Source organism: Engystomops pustulosus, chromosome 1, assembly GCF_040894005.1.
Source record: "Engystomops pustulosus chromosome 1, aEngPut4.maternal, whole genome shotgun sequence".
NCBI lineage: Eukaryota > Metazoa > Chordata > Amphibia > Anura > Leptodactylidae > Engystomops > Engystomops pustulosus.
Genome location: NC_092411.1, coordinates 72,582,163 through 72,600,333, shown reverse-complemented (window position 1 = coordinate 72,600,333; position 18,171 = coordinate 72,582,163). Strand labels below are relative to the sequence as shown.

The 18,171-nt window shown below is 41.5% G+C and overlaps 1 protein-coding gene across 1 annotated transcript in view; it reads right to left on the bottom strand.

Moving 5' to 3' along the window:
- The window catches only part of TMEM132C (transmembrane protein 132C), a 382,503-nt gene extending 376,480 nt beyond the window's left edge, over positions 1-6,023 (bottom strand). The window contains exon 1 of the mRNA XM_072144366.1: positions 5,627-6,023. Within this exon, the coding sequence (XP_072000467.1) occupies positions 5,627-5,720 (94 nt within the window). The 5' untranslated portion in view covers positions 5,721-6,023. The remainder of the gene's footprint in view (positions 1-5,626) is intronic.
- Between the last annotated feature and the right edge of the window lie 12,148 nt (positions 6,024-18,171).

Here is an 18,171-nt window from a genome sequence, read left to right as displayed (position 1 = left end):
GGCATGACTAGGGTAGGTAAAGCAGCTGGAATACTGGTAATTTATGGAATATTCTGGTTGCTATGTTATTGGTAAGAAATGGTCAAAAATGGCAGTGATTACTGAAAAAACATCCATAACCTGGCTACTCAGTGGTGTTCTCCTCCCAGAACCTCCTCATCAGTGGAGATGGAAATAACAGCATTCTAGATGTGACCTTAAAGGTGCATGGAGTAGGCTACCAAACCATCTGAGCAGTAAAAGGAAACCGTAGAGCTGCCATTTGTATGATGGTTATTATTTTCATTAGTTATTGTACAATGTTCGGTTTCAATCATGCAACTTACATCATATTTCCCTACTGTGTCCTGTGTAATACACATTTAGCTGATGTAGTGATGTTTTGTGTGTATTGAGGCCCATACATTAAAGGGGTTATCAAGGTTTATAAAAATGTTAATATTTGGCTGGGGAGGCTTTAAAAATAAGGAGCACATACTTAATTCTCTCCTCCTGCTTAGCTGTGGAGGCGGGCGTCACTGACAGTTTCTGTTACCACAGTTGTGTGAATGCTACAGCGTTAGTTTCAAGCTGTAGCAGGCTCAGGGTCACGGTGCAGGCCAGTGCTGCAGATGAGTGGGATAGCTATAATTATATTATCTTTATTATTTTTAAAGCCCCCTCAGCCATATTTTTACATTTTTATAAACCTTTAACCCTTTAACGACCTGGACGTTTTTTTTTACATTTCCATTCTTCACTCCCCACCTTCAAAAATCTATAACTTTTTTTATTTTTACACATAAAGAACTCTGTGAAGGCTTATTTTCTGCGTAACAAATTGCACTTCATAGTGACTTCATAGTGATGGTATTTAATATTCCATAACATGTACTGGGAGGCAGGAAAAAAATACCAAATGCAGTGAAAATGGTGAAAAAAACGCATTTGTGCTGTTTTCTTTTGGGCTTGGATTTTACGGCTTTCACTGTGCGCCCCAAATGACATGTCTACTTTTTTTCTTTTCTATCACAGGGATAACAAATTTGTATATGTTCTATATTGTTTTCATACATTTAAAAAAATCAAATTCTCCTGTACAAAAATATTTTGGGGGATTTTGCCATCTTCTGTATTTTTATACTTTGGTGTATGGAACTGTGGGTGATGTCATTTTTTGTGACTTTTGATGATGTTTTCATGCTACCATTTTTAGGACTGTACAACCTTCTGATCACTTTTTATAGAATTTTTTATATTTTTCAAAATGGCAAAAAAGGTAAATTCTTTAATTTGGGCGCTATTTTCCATTACGGGTTGAAACGCAGTGAAAAAACTTTATTATATGTTTTATAGATTGGGGCATTTACGGACACAGCGATTATTATGTGTTTATTATGTGATTATTTTGTGTTTATGATTTTTACTGTTTATTTATATTAATATGACTTCTAGGGAAAGGGGGTTGATTAGAATTTTTAGGTTTTTTCAATATAATTTTTATTTTGAAGTTTTTTTTTTATGGTTTACTATTTTTCAGACCCCCTAGGGTACTTTAACACTAGGTTGTCTGATTGATCATACCATATACTGCCATACTACAGGTTTTCCTCCTTATTCATTACAATGTGCAAATCGAGATTCAAGGCTGTCATGACAACCTGATCTCTGTCCCCAATAACGTCACGGGAGCAACGATCTTCACAAAGATGGCAGTGCCCATGCGCCGCCATCTTCTTGAAGCCGCCGGCAGCTTTGACTGTGGTGATCGTTGCTAGCAATATGTAGCAAAGACTTAATGACTATAGAGAGGGCTCAGCCTGTGAGCCTTCTCCATGCACCCGATGTGCGCCGTACCATTACACCACATGTCGAGAAGGGGTTAATAATGACATATCATACCATACACTAAATATATAAAATTTTGGAATTTCCTTTCCTGATCAGTGGGACAACTGTGCCTGGAAAAATTTCCCAAGATTGAGTTTTGATTTCAATAAATGGAAAATTTGGTTTTAGAATTTTTTTGGACATGTTTACACAAACGTTTTGATATATTTTACATTTTTATACCACATATATTTAAAGAGCAGATGATAAGGTTTCTGTGGTTAGCCTGTCTGTTCACCTTTTTAAAAAGAACGTAGACTACAAGCCTAATGGTCTGTGGGACATGATCCTGAGTATTTGGGCTGTCAGTCCCTGGTAATTACTGGTGTATGTGGTCTTGCTCCATGACTGCCTAGAGGCCTTTGTTGATGCACATCACCTTACGTAGGGCTTGTCCTACAAACCATACTCAAGCTTTTACATTTTTCAAAACATTTTTAACCAGAATAATCAATGTTTCACAAAATCAAAGAAAATATGCATTATTTTTAGTTGGTGTATTTCTATACTGGATCTATGGAGACATAGGTTAGATCATATAATGGTAGTATATAGATCCACTCCACAGTGGTTTACAAATGGAGTTTATGATTACCATATGTCATTAATATATGTCCTACACCTCAATTTGTACCAGCAGCATTTATCGGCAACACTGATCGACCCCACCAGCATGTAATTGGCCGAGTCTGACCATTTATCTTGGCCCACCACAGCATAGGGCCACATTAAGTTCCCAATCCACCATGATAGATTGCAGAGCTTTGTTTAGTCTGTTAGAATACTTCTAAATACATCAGCACCCTGTGTATTGATATTATATTTAGTATTTAGTCTAGCATTAATAATCCATGTTCTGAGCTGGTCCCATCTGAAGGAACAACATTATGTGTAATTAAAGTGATTATGTGAAACTATTCTGTTTTCAGCCTCAAGAGGAAAACAAGCCAACAACATAGAATGGGCCCCCACGAATATAAGCAATGGCGGAATCATAAACGAAACCCATCCTGGGACAAGCATACTGTATAATGTAATGCAAGGGCACATAATAACAGTGCACAATTGTGAAGGGAAATGTTTGTGTTGATACTACACATCTAATTAAAAGAAATAACTAGTCCTGGAATTTAGCTTGTTCGCTGCTTGTGAGAACCACATCCTTCTAAGAGCTTTAATCCTACAGTTCAGCAGACAAAACCCAGAGAGGGATTGCAAGCCGGATGAGGGGGGCCAGGATCACTCAATTAAAGCTCTCTTGGAGCTCAGGCACGCTGACATTGTAATAAGTTTGCAGGGCCTTTCAGAAGAGCCCGTGAAGTATAAAATCACACCGCCTGATGCAGACAGTGTTCCCTGCTCCCTGCAGGAAATTAATATCTTACCCTTTTATCTCAATGAGCCATAATCGGGGGCTCTCAGCAGCTGCTGGTGGTGTTGGTAGATCCTGGCACAATCACTGCCTTCCAAGCAGTAACACTGAGCTGAAGCTGATCTTAGTTCTTGCAGAGGGAGATGCCCTCACAATGCCCAATTGTTTCCCAGGAAATCTGTTTAAATATTAAGAGATCTTGAAAGCTGGGAGGGGGGGGGGGGGCTGACATACCTTTCCCTTAACTAAGCCTCTCTGTATTGGCCTTGCCACCTTCTTAGTTGCCATAATGAATGTGTGGCATACAAAGTTGAATCAATGAAGTATAAGTTATCATGTTTTCTCTTTTTTTCCGTATGCACCCAACATGGGACATTGATATGATGACTTAGTGTTAAGTAGTATTGCAGCACAATGGGTTGTTACAAATCTGAGCAAGAGCCACATTTAAATGGAATTTGTATAATCTCCCCACTTTGTATAGGTTTTCCCCTGTAGAATGGTAAATATAGAATTTGGATTGTCAGCTTCAAGGGGACAATAAGTAATGACAATTTATGTAATATATGTATCTATGTACATCTTTGTCTGATAAGGTGTTACATTAATAAAATAATAATATTTAATACTACAGCTATAGATGGGATGAATATGCATACATAACAAAGCTGAACTTTGTGTTTTCTTGTGTTCATGTATCACAAAGTGTGATATAACCACAATTTGTTCCACATGAGAAACCCAACACTACGACATCAGATGGACTAAACTATTCTTATTATATGAGCGTGAGTCCCCATAAGTCCCTAATTCTGCTCTTATAAGGGATTTCCACATTGACACATTCAGGTAAAATAGGAATAAAAAGAAGCATTACAGAAAATGTAAAGGGATTATTGATTTCCGCTACCTGAAAACCATAACTTATCCTCACACAATACAATGAGGTCATACATAACATTCTTTACATTACACTCCATTATAGAACAATGCTAACAAACAAAAGCATCATACAACTGCGACTTAGAATATAAAGGACACCAACAGAGAGACTAAACTCCTGAACCTCATCTGAGTTCACAATTACTACCATAGCCAATGACACTAAATGGTTAATACAATAAAGAGCAGGAGACTACCAGGGATCTGCTGAGCTCTTGGAGATGTAACTTGCACACAGACATTCGCCAGCACAAAAGAAATTGCACTGATCCAATGTATGACATGAATGTGAGCGCCAAGCACTTAGGTGGCGCACAGCTGCATTACAGGTATGTCCCAGCTGAGGGACAGGAATCTCCGCTATGATAGCAGAACAGCTATCCAGCCTCTATATGACCCTTATCTGGGCACAGCCCTCAATGATCTGGGGCTAGCTGTCTCTCGAAGGCTGTAGAGTCAAGGACATGAAAGTGTAATGAATCATATTTACAATGCAAATGAGTGAATATATTCACAAGTTTTGATCCATTTAGTTCTTATAGCTAAATACCATAGTAGTTCATATATTGTGATATTCAATGGTTTTCAAGGCTTCTACACACGCTATGCTTCTGGCAAGTTCAGGATGTCTCCACAAATCAATGTAGGCTATCCAGAGTGTGGATATATATTTATTGGCAGATGCGCTCTCACATAAAGTTCTCTGACCTAAACTGACACATTGACACAACTGCTTCTTGAAGCTACATTCTGCTTTTTACACCGTACAATCTATGTGGGGCAGGAATGTGACAAAATGGTGTCTTTGAGTCCCCTCAGGATTCAAACTTGGAGAAATGGTGTCTTCAAGTGCCATGTGAGAAAAGGGCTGGCAGGGGATTTAAACATTGTTCAACAATAAGCAGTCTCTCAGCTGTAATCCCCTGGGTCACAGCAACCCACCAAAGCATGCCCACAGGGGCAACGCTCAAGAAAGACAAGAGGACTGGCAGGATGAGAAGATGTCAAACATCATAGGATCCTCTGCTGATGTACAACCACTAGAACATGTCACTCCTGAGTATATCCACCTTTATTAAGAAACAAGTTGTCACTTAAATGTTGAGTCCTTTGTGTCTTATATGAAGAAATCAGAAGTCAAAGAAAGTAGAACATTCCTAATATGTATGTGTTGGGAATTCTCTTGTAGTTACATGAATCTAGTTACAATGTTGTAGTAAAGAAATAAACATGTAGACTACAGTGCAGTATGTGATCGCCCTAAGTACTTCAGCATGTAATAGGATCCACATCTGAGCCCACTAATCCACTCCTGATACAATAAAGAACAATAAAGCATTAAAGGCAGTGCCCTTTAAGGGGTAATGAAAAGCACATGTGATTGAATGGCTGCAGCTCTCTGCCGGGCACAGGGAGACTGGCATCCCTGGGCTATGGGCTTACCTCTGCAAAACAGCATCCCAAGTGTGACAAGTGTGGCCAGGCTCTGCTTCAAGCTCCACTTATACAATCCCAGTGTGCCCATAGCTGCTGCCATCACATGGAGGATGAGGCTGCCAGGCTGGCAGTGCCAGGGGGGGCATAAAGGACTGCTCACAGGTAGGAGCTGGGCATCAGGAGATCCATCTGTCCTGGGTGCAGATCATGTGTAGTCCAAGCTTGTGCCCACTTGCACCCAGCTGGGGGCTCTGTCAGTACTTGGAGATTGTTACAGATGAGTCAGAAGTTTCTCTATCCCCCATCCCAGGGCTGTACAGGGATGAAGATGCTGCTGCTGGCCCCCGCAGCTCATCCCTCCCCGCTCTGGTCCTCAGCTCCTTCCCCAAACCCAACAACTCTCCCCATTTCATAGTAAAAAGAATAGAGGGCTGGATGTGCTGAAGGACAGCGCGGGGAGCCAATGACAGGCTGCCGCTGGCCGGGGGGCGGGGCCGAGGGCTCAGACTTGTGGATGAGTTCATTCACTTCAGTGATCACAGAGCGAGAGGGGATTAACCTCTCCACTGCCGGTTGTGCTGGCAGCAGCTTATTCTGATGCTTATTCACACTATAACTAGTTCATTAACTGTGGAAACTTACTCATGGGGAATCCCTGGAAAGAGGCAGAGATTTCAGGAATGTATGTACTACAGATCCTAAGAAGTGACATTGCTGTTATGTGAGGGAGCCGGGCGCCCTGGGGTGACCAGTGGGTGCATGATTATGGACAAAGCAGCATAGTCCGGAGAGGTGCTGGGCATCAGAAAGACTAATTACATAAACCATAAAACAAAAACAAGTCAAAAACAAGAAATTAATTAGTATGACTTATTAATAATCTGACAGTAGTATATACCAGAAAGTACAAAAATGTTTGATGCATTAAAAAGATACAGTTATTTCAATGGATCACTGATATAAGCGGGTTTGTCGAAATTTGGCTTTGACAAGTTCAGCCAAACTTTGGAAAAAAAATTCGATTTGAGACCTGTACTTGATCCCCAACTTAAACCTGAACATGAACCACATTAAAATCAATCAGGACCTGAATTCTAACACCTTAAAATAGGGCCGTAATAATAGGGCAGTTGTCCAGACAAAAAATAGACTAAAAATACTTAAAATAATAACATAAAAAAATGAAATAAACAAAGAAATAATTGTAAAAATATTAAAGAAAAAACACTGCGCTTGAAGAGGGTATAGGTAGTGATGAGCGGACCCGAACCGCACTGTTCGTGGGAGAGGAGGCTGCTAGAACAACAGTGAGTGCAGCTAGAAATTGTAAATAATTGGCCTTTTCGGGGCAGTGTGAAGTACTTACTGACTGTGTATTCACACACCTTCTTATAGCGCAGTGACAGTAACAGCGGCTGTATACTTGTACTGTCTTATAGCACACTGACAAGAACTACAAGGGTGTAAAAATGAGGAAAGCAGCAAATAAGGGACATGGACGTGGTTCTGCTGCTGCTGCAGGGAGAGGACATTTTACATCTATGCCTGCTACAACTTCCTCTGGTGCACGCAGGTGCCCCGCTCTATAGCCTATTCTTGTAGGCCATAATAGCGCTCTCTGAATGGAGAGGCCTGACGAAATTGAGTCATTGGTAAATGTCTTGCAAGGATTGCCTCAAATTCCATTGGATTGTCTTTAATCTGCTCCACCCCTGGAGCGCAGCCCTTTACCTCACTTTGGTTCAAAACAGCAAGGTCATCTCATCCACAGGTCATGAAGCAGTCACTAATGTGCTATGATAACTCTCCTAGCTTGGATTCCACAGGCCATCCACCGGCCACCCTCCGAGTTGCAGGCATAGATTTCCATGATACCTTGTATTGGAGGAGGAGGATGTGGACAGCGGTGATGTATAGAATGAGATCTGAGGGCATTTTTCAAGCAATGTGCTGCCAGCGAGTAACAATATGAGTACCACATGTATGATCAGGCCCCTACAAACAAAAAACGAGATGCAGTGGACGACAGCCCATGGGGAAATGGCATCAGGCAATGCTGAATCTCTCAGGCCAAAAGACCACAAACTACCCAACGGAAGAGGGCAAGTTTAAATAGCCTTCTGGGAAATTGCCAGTGTGAATTAACGGTGTGTTGGCCCTTTAAATCTCCTGAAGCCGGCGCTCGCCCTAGGGGACGGGGACACACGTGCGCACAGGCCGCGGACGGGAAATCGGAACGGGAATCCGGAACGGGGAAAGGTGAGAAGTGCAGGCATTGCACCGGCGGACACCGAGGGGCACGGGTGAGCCCACAACGCGCGATATGGGTCAAAGGAGCACCCGTGACAATGAGGGAGCACCCGTGACAATGACTCACATGGTGAATGATTATCTGATGACACGTCTCCTGGTAATGACAAGAGGTTCCAACTATCTAAAGCCAATGTGGACATTCTTGCATTCATTAAGATAAACCATCTATGGATACCACGGGACTTGGCTTTGCCAGCGCCTGGATGAGTGGATAAAGTGTTGCCTACCTACATTTTTTGCATGGCAATTGTCCTGTTTAGTGATGAATGGACAAAAAAAATTATTGGGATACCCATTACATCTATTCTGGCAGTGAGAGGAAGGGCCACTTTTTCCCATTGCATCTTTTCTGGCAGTGAGAGGAAGGGCCACTTTTTCCCATTGCATCTTTGATGGCAGTGAGAGGAAGGACCTGGTTTTTCCTGTTGTGTCTTTTATGGCAGTGGGTGACATATAATCATCTGCACAAGGGTAGCACAGATGTTTAGGTTGGGGAACCAGCAGTAGTTGGAAAATAAAGAAAGGGGGAAATCCAGCTTCCAAGTGTTTGCAGAGAAAATATTGATTAAAAATCCATTTTAATAAAGAAAAAAAATAAAAACTAGAGTGTCAATGATACATAACTCTTAAAGATGAAAGCTACAGGACACCTTAAATATTCCATAAGATTTACTGTCATTTTGGACTGAGGATTTCAGCAGGTGCGGAGTGATGATGTATCATCTGCCAGCATCACAGCACAGAGGAACATAAGAAGAGAAGAGCTGCTGAGGGACAGGTTACTATGTGGTGTCTATTTTTTTAAATTAATTTGAAACAGGGAGAAGAGGGTGACTGTGTTGGCCCCAATATTGTGGGTGAGAGAGATGGCCCACAATATGGGGGTATAAGAGAAGGCCTACACAATTAGGGGGGATGTATGAGAGAGGGCCCAAATTATGGTAGGGATATGAGAGAGGCCCACATTATAGTGGTAAGAGTGGAGGCCCATATTATGGGGGTAATAAGAGGGGGAAAATATGAAACGTATGAGAGGGGGCCAAAATATGGCCCACAATTAGGGGGGTATGAGAGGAGGCTACAATATAAAGGAGAGATGATAAAGGTCACAATATGAGGAGGAGATGAAGGGTCACAACATTAGGGGGAAGTGAGAGGTCACAATATGAGGGGGAGGTAAGGAGCCACAATATGAGGGGGACTTGAGAGGTCACAATATGAGGAGGAGATGAGGGGCCACAATATGAGGGGGAGGTGAGAGGTCACAATATGAGGATGAGATAAGAGCCGCCACGACATGAGGGGGAGATGAGAGACCACATTATGAGAGGGGGATGAGAGGAGCCACAATATGAGGGCAAGATGAGGGACCACAGTATGAGGAGGAAATGAGAGGACATAATATGAGGGGGAGATAGAAGGGGCCACAAAGTAAGTGGGAGGTCAGAGGTCAGAATATAAGGGGGAGATAAGGGGCCACAATATAAGGGGGAGGGGAGGGGTCACAATAGGAGCTTGCAGAGGGAATGGTTGCTTTCAATAGGTCCAACCCTAAAGCTGGACCTTACATTCATATTCACAAGAATAAATTACATTTTAGGCGCATCTGGGGACTCTCCTCCCTGACATCTGAATGCAGACATTCTGGGAGGAGATTCTCCAGATGCGCCTAAAATGCATTTTAAAACACAATTCAAACTCATTTTGGGCACATGGTCTTTAGCTGCTCCGTTCCCATTTTGTATTTGTGTTGCGTTTTAAATTACATTGCAAAATATCTGAACATACATCCTTGTTTTAACTGTCATTAAATGGGTATTCTCATTTTGGAAAATTATTGTTATTGTTCGCATGATGAAAATTATACATTTTTTGAATATACTTTCTGTATCAATTCCTCACAGTTTTTAAGATCTCTGCTTGCTGCCATTCAATAGAAAGCCTCAGTGTTTCCAGTGGCGGGAAATCTGACCATGGTCTAGAATAGTGGTTTTCAACCAGTCTGCCGCGCACACTAGTGTGCCGCGACACATGGTTGGGTGTGCCGCGGGGAAATTTCCCCAAACTATGGTGCCCCCTGTGTTTTGTTTCCCGGCAATGTGCAGCGATGCGCAGTCACGGCTTCTTACAATGTAGGAGACGTGTACAATAACACATGCGCAAGCTTTGAACCTCGCGCAACAAAATGATGTCACCGAGGCACATCATCCTGAGAGCGGAGAGAATCTCGCATTTGGCCACCGCCAAGGTAATGCCCACCAATAATGCTGACTATATGAGCTTTTGCCTGAGTATATGAAGTGTTGGCAGAATACTCAGCATATGAGCTGGTACTTTTAGTACTCCAGCAGTATACTGCATATAACAATGAGAAATGTAAAATGAGAAATACTATAGTCATGAGGCTGGAGTACTACAAGTACCAGCTCATATGCGGAGTAAATTTAGAATCTATATTATTAACTATATGTATAATATGACTGTTTTAGTGTCATTTTGGTTGGTAGTGTGCCCCAGTATTTTCTAAGTATAAAAGTGTGCCGCGGCTCAAAAAAGGTTGAAAATCACTGGTCTAGAAAACAGTGAGGAATTGATACAGAACGTATATTGGAGAATTGTAAAACCCTTTATTTTACAATAAAATAATAATTATTTGCTGACATGGGAATACCCCTTTTATACTGATGTGTTTTGGGATGCATTTTACCTGATGCATTTGCTGTGCCTTTCAAAACGCAATGAAAACGCATCCTGTAAACCTGGTCTTAGAATTTACTGCTAATATTTCCATATTTCCCCCAGAATCAATTTCACTGGTGTGTGCCCCCTCTGACAAGATTCACTCTCTTTTTAGCTCCTTATGCTCTTGTTTTTTTTGCAAACAAAGTCTTTAAAAATTATGCAAATGAACCCGTGGAGCTCCAGGCTCATGAGAGTTTAACCATAAAAGAAAATTCTTAAATTTCAACCTCCTAGAGATGTTTATACAATAAAGATCATTTTTAAACCCCTTACTTTACAATTTGTACTCAGTTTTATTGCTGTTTTAGCTCCTATCACTCAGTAATGTTCAGTGTAAAATTCCAAAGTGTGGGCGGGGACTCTCGAAGCAGACACATTGGGGCACATGTGTCGCTTCCCCGCTTAGGTCCGCTGGAGTTCACCTACTTCTTCCTGGTGCATGTAAGCGATTGATCTTGCGACACAATTTGAAAGTTAAATCCCGCAATCAGTCCCAATCAGTCGGATCATCCGATGGCATGTCCCCCCAGCTTCTGTTGCATGAACGGCAAAATCACGTGTGACACAATCACCTAATAAATACCTGTCACAGCAGCGCAAATCCCGAAAACGGAAATTCCGATATATTTTGAAGCCCCGGAAGAAGCCTGAAGAGGCGAAACCTGGGTCAGTAGGGGGTTTGGCGTTTCTGTTTCATGTCCATTTTTCACTCCCCACTTTCAAAAATCTATAACTTTTTTATTTTTACACAAAAAGAGCTGCGTGATGGCTTTTTTTCTGCGTAACAAATTGCACTTCATAGTGATGATATTAAATATTCCATGCCATGTACTCGGAAGCGGGAAAAAAATTCCAAATGCAGTGAAAATAGTGAAAAAACGCATTTGCGCCATTTTCTTGTGGGCTTGGATATTACGTCTTTCACTAAACGCCCCAAATGACTTTATTCTTGTCTACTTTATTCTTTGGGTAGGTACGGTTTAGGGAATACCAAATTTGTATAGGTTTTCTAATGTTTCAGACATTTACAAAAATTAAAACCTCCTGTCCAAAAATTATTTTTTTGATTTTGCCAAATTCTGGCGCTAATAACTTTTTTATACTTTGGTCTACGGAGCTGCGGGTGGTGTCATTTTTTGCGAAATTTGATAATATTTTCAATGATATAATTTTTAGGACTGTACAACCTTTTGATGACTTTTTATAGATTTTTTTATATTTTTCAAAATGGCAAAAAAGTGCCATTTTCGACTTTGGGTGCTATTTTCCGTTACGGGGTTAAACGCATTGAAAAACCGTAAATATATTTTGATAGATCGGGCATTTTCGGACGTGTCGATACCTAATGTGTTTATGATTTTTACTGTTTATTTATATACACTCACCGGCAACTTTATTATGTACACCTGTCCAACTGCTCGTTAACACTTAATTTCTAATCAGCCAATCACATGGCGGCAACTCCATTTAGCATTTAGGCATGTAGACATGGTCAAGACAATTTCCTGCAGTTCAAACCGAGCATCAGTATGGGGAAGAAAGGTGATTTGAGTGCCTTTGAACGTGGCATGGTTGTTGGTGCCAGAAGGGCTTGTCTGAGTATTTCAGAAACTGCTGATCTACTGGGATTTTCATGCACAACCATCTCTAGGGTTTACAGAGAATGGTCCGAAAAAGAAAAAACATCCAGTGAGCGGCAGTTCTGTGGGCGGAAATGCCTTGTTGATGTCAGAGGTCAGAGGAGAATGGGCAGACTGGTTCGAGCTGATAGAAAGGCAACAGTGACTCAAATCGCCACCCGTTACAACCAAGGTAGGCAGAAGAGCATCTCTGAATGCACAGTACGATGAACTTTGAAGCAGATGGGCTACAGCAGCAGAAGACCACACCGGGTGCCACTCCTTTCAGCTAAGAACAGGAAACTGAGGCTACAATTTGCACAAGCTCATCGAAATTGGACAGTAGAAGATTGGAAAAACGTTGCCTGGTCTGATGAGTCTCGATTTCTGCTGCAACATTCGGATGGTAGGGTCAGAATTTGGCGTCAACAACATGAAAGCATGGATCCATCCTGCCTTGTTTCAACGGTTCAGGCTGGTGGTGGTGGTGTCATGGTGTGGGGAATATTTTCTTGGCACTCTTTGGGCCCCTTGGTACCAATTGAGCATCGTTGCAATGCCACAGCCTACCTGAGTATTGTTGCTGACCATGTCCATCCCTTTATGACCACAATGTACCCAACATCTGATGGCTACTTTCAGCAGGATAATGCGCCATGTCATAAAGCTGGCATCATCTCAGACTGGTTTCTTGAACATGACAATGAGTTCACTGTACTCAAATGGCCTCCACAGTCAACAGATCTCAATCCAATAGAGCATCTTTGGGATGTGGTGGAACGGGAGATTCGCATCATGGATGTGCAGCCGACAAATCTGCGGCAACTGTGTGATGCCATCATGTCAATATGGACCAAAATCTATGAGGAATGCTTCCAGCACCTTGTTCAATCTATGCCACGAAGAATTGAGGCAGTTCTGAAGGCAAAAGGGGTCCAATCCGTTACTATCATGGTGTACCTAATAAAGTGGCCGGTCAGTGTATATGTCAGTTCTAGGGAAAGGGGGGTGATTTGAATTTTTAGGTTTTTTTATTATAATTTTTTTTTAAACTTTTTTTAATTTTTTTTTTTTGCTATTTTCAGACTCCCTAGGGTACTTTAACCCTAGGTTGTCTGATCGATCCTATCATATACTGCCATACTACAGTATGGCAGTATATGGGGATTTTCCTCCTCATACATTACAATGTGCTATCAGCACATTGTAATGAAGGCGTTAAAACAAAATAGCCTAGGGTCTTCTTAAGACGGCGGCGCCCATGCGGCGCTATCTTTTTGAGGCTGCCGGCTGCTTTGCTAGCACCGATCGTGGGTGTTGCCGGTAAGCCCGTGAGCCCTCTCCATGCAGCGCGACCCGACCGCGAACCATTTAATATTCTTTTGTGAATATACAAAACAAATCGTTTGTACTGTTTTTGCTGGCGTTCTACACTATCTGTCCACAATCTGCAACACAGGGACGGCGGTGAACTTCAGATACGAGAGTGGGACGGGTGCATACTTCGGTCCAGTGAGTGGAGACAGGGAGAGGGATGTTGAACATAGGAGACCTTTATTCCTAACCCAGAAAAAGAGGTGGTGAGATTCCTCATTGCCGATTGGGAATAAGAGCCTGTTATGGAGTAGAGCACTGACACTTTTTGTTTGTTTTGTATATCCTTGGCTTTTTTGGGAGTAGCTCCTCGGGATTTACAAACTCTTTGTTCCAGACACCAAACGACCTCTTTGAAGGCAATATACACTATGTCACTCCATTTCAGTCATCTGTCCCGATGGTCTCTGTTTATATAGAGAAGGTGAGCTGAGACATCACACTGCAATGTGGGGCAGCCATGTCTATTGCTGAATCACGGGGGGGGGGATGCACTACCTGCAGACCAGTGCCAGTCAAGTCAAAGATTTATAAGAGATACAAGTTGTCAAAATATTGCAATTTACTATCTTTGGACCAAACATCAGTTTTGCTGAACGAGCAACACCTGTCAGACTCTCACTTCCCTTATGATCTGTTCCATACACTGGTTATCCGCAAGGATCCTATATCACTAACTACAGCTTGTCACTTTCCCTGCCAGTCACTCACTCTCCCTGGCTTTCTTTCCGTCACTCACTCTCCCTGCCTGTCTCTCTGTCACTCACTATCCCTGCTTATCTCTCACTCTCCCTGCCTATATATATATGTCTCTCACACACTCTCCAGTTTTCTTGCCTGTCACTCACTCACACACTCTCTCTGCCTTTCTTTCTGTCACTCTCTCTCCCTGCCTGTCTCTCTGTCTCTCACTCATTCACTCTCCCTGCCTTTCTCTCACTCTCCCTGTCTATATATATATGTCTCTCACACACTCTCCATGTCTGTCTCTATGTCACTCACTATCCCTGCCTATCTCTCAGTCACTTTCCCTGCCTGTCACTTTCCCTGCCTGTCTGTCTGTCACTCATTCTCCCTGCTTTTCTCTCTTCCACTTACTATCCCTGCCCATTTCCCTGCCTGTCACTCACTCACTTTCCTTGCCTATGTTTCTGTAACTCACTCACTCACTCTCCCGGACTGCCTGTCACTCACTCTCCCTGCCTGTCTCACTGTGTCTCAGTCTCCCCACCTCTCTCTGTCACTCACTAATTTACTCTCTGCCTGTCTTTCTGTCACTTACTTACTCTCCCTGCCTGCCTCTCTGTCTCTATCTCTCTCCATACATGTATGTTGACATACATACATACACACACATGCATTCAGCTTTATATACTAGATAAAGGCTGATCATACTGTCCCCAGCTGGTAGATATAGCACCGTCTTTAGCTGCCCATGGGATCCTGTGCAGATGCATGATTAAAGGATGGGTTACCAATAAATCAACTCAAGCAATTGTTTTGGGCCCTGAAGAGGGGGGCATAATAATCTCCTAATAATCTCCTCAGAACACCAATACAGTTTAAAGCAATGGAAAGAGCTTTCCATGATATATAAGCAGAAGCACCAAATTACATGTACATGATAGATCTGCATGTAAACTGTGCTGATGGAATCTGTATTTGCTTGATTGGTAATTTAAGGGGACTAAGAGGGTAGTGATATGCATCAAATGGGATCAATGAAATCTTACAGGGGGTTTTTCTTTGTCTTAAAACACATCTACCACCAGGATGAAGGATTGTAAACCAAGCACATGACATACTGGTGTGTGTCCCCTCTGGGAGGATCTGCTCTTCTTTTAGCTTCCTATTCCCTTGTTTTTTTTAAGGAAAAAAAGGTTTTACAATTATGCAAATGGGTCTGTGGTAGATTTAAAGAAAATCTAAGATAAAAAATCAAGCATGATAAACCAGGGGCACTAATCTCACTGCAGGAAGTTTCAGTAGAGAGTGGGAGGGGGAAAGTGCTCCTTGTACAGTGTAACGGCCAGTGAATCTACAGCATGAAGCGCTCTAGTAACAGCCCCAGGAGCACTTCTGGCTCATTAACATAATTTGTATGTTATGGATAACAAATATAAGATTACACAGTCACGGTGCCTGAAAAAGTGCCCATAGTTTATCATGCTTGATTTTGATGGTAGATTTCCTTGAACTTTTTTTTTTATTAATTTTCAAATTTCAAATTGCAAAAAGGAACTGTAGACTGATTTTACAATACATACATAAACCCCTCCCCACATGTCCTCAAATGTTCCCTATAATCCAAAATAATCACACATATTCAATGACCAGACCCAGAAACCATTCTTAAAGTATGAATTATAATTAATGGTATGAAGTTTATGAGGTGCTCACTTATTGTATTCATACATCCGCACAATGACAAAGTAACACATCTTTCAAAATATAAACAATGGGGTAACAAGGAACCCGCTAATGGGATATGTGAACCTCCAGGATGTGTGGGGAGATTAGAACTGGAATGTGTCACTTTACTGAAGGATAAAGCTCTGCTTACTCGATTTGAAAGGCAGAAAAATATGATTATGACAGCAGCCGGCTTCATTAAATGAATATTATTTATCACAGGATTATATCTTTATGTGCAAAATGATTTACTAAATTTTGGAATGCAAATAGGTATTGTAAAACCATTAGGTTTCAACAAGTGATTTCATTACTGTCCATACATTTCATTTCAAATATGGATTTCATTTATTTTATTTTAATTCTGTGTATATATAAAAGGAAGGGGACAAGGATAACAACTTTATCCTAATGGGATTTAGGATATGCTGGTGCATCGATGAAGAGATTGGAGCTCCTACCTGGTCTACAGTTGCGCTATAGCCTATGCCAGTTCCTAAGTAGTGCATAGGCACAGGACAGGAACGCACCTTGCCAGCACACTCTGATAAGCAGCAGAGCAGCCTGTTTGCCATGGAGTTGGTGTGAAAGGGTAAATAGTTGCAACTCCTGTGCCTGGAATTGCCACTAAGGGCTTGTACACCCGAAAAATGTGATACAAATATTGATAAATCTGCCGCATTGGGTGGCAATGGAGCAGGGTTTTCAAGTTAAAAGTCTTGACAGAACTCCCAAAAGACGCAGTGAGACTCCTACTTACACCGACCCTGCACATCAGTATGTTTGTAAGGTTGTAGAGAGACATTGTAGAGGATTCTTTGAGGCCCAGTCACTGCCCCCAGTTGGACAAGTTACTGGCCAAGGCCCAATGTAAATCACAAAGAAATTCACAATCTGGTGAGAAGGTCATGTCAATAGCACCTGAAGAACTTTATTTCCTTAGAAAATTGTGGATGTGTTCAATACTTATTTCACCCACTATATGCATGAAATAAAAATTAAGTGCAGAAAAAATATAATCTAATTAATATATACATATATTATTATATATTTTTTAATTTCATTTTAACCACTCAAAAAAACTAGTTTGATTTCCAAGAAATCTCAACAACGACAGGGAGGACTAAGCAGGACTTTCACCAAACTCATATATCTCATATATCTCAAAACTCATATATCATATAGAAGTTCATCTTCTCTACATCTGATATTACGCTTCTGTCAGATAGGGCAGCTGGAATCATAGGAAACATAAAATATGATTTTTATGTTTTTCCTAAAAAAAGCCCTAGTGGTCATGCTCCTCACTACAGTTTTTTTTCTCCTGGTACATAGCTTACATTATAAATACATTGTTCATATCTAGATGAAGATGAGCATAACCCATGCACAGTAGGATAACTACAGTTTCAAGTATGCAATAAACTTAAAGGGGTTGTCCAAGAGTTTAAAAAAAACGACCTTACCTTTTCCGACACTCCCGTTTTCCCAGGCAGCCTGTGAGAACTGTGTCCCTACAGAGGCAGACAGGCTCCACACCAACAACTTCCACCAAGCTGGCACACCCAACCGTCCAGGCAGAAAATGTTGGGGTGCAGCGTGCCTTCCTCTGTAAACCAAAAGGGCCACGGCACTGACAGGTGGCCCGGGACAACTTGAGCACTCAAAACCATCCAAACTCATTTTTTTAAACACCCGAACAACTTCTTTAATGAGGCAGAATAACATTTGCTGTAATCCGCCAGAGCAGTTGCCAAAAGTCCAGATAATGCATCAACCTACTGTGATGTCTTTCAGGACATGACAACCCAGGTCCTAATGCCTGTGACATGTGGAAAGGATTACCTGCAACGAATATATAGAAAGCCATATGCCATGTATAGAAAGAGATTCTCAGTCCACCTGGAAGTCAACTTTGACAAGTTGTCAGCTTATGCAAATTTAAATGTTTATAAGTGTTTCAAAGTGGCTTTTATACAGATGCAGTTGTATTTAAGCCATAATTTTACTAAAGAATTGCTCAAACATGCTGAGAATGTGAAATCTTAGCACAGCTTATAACACAGTTGAAAACACAGAGCTAGAAATGAC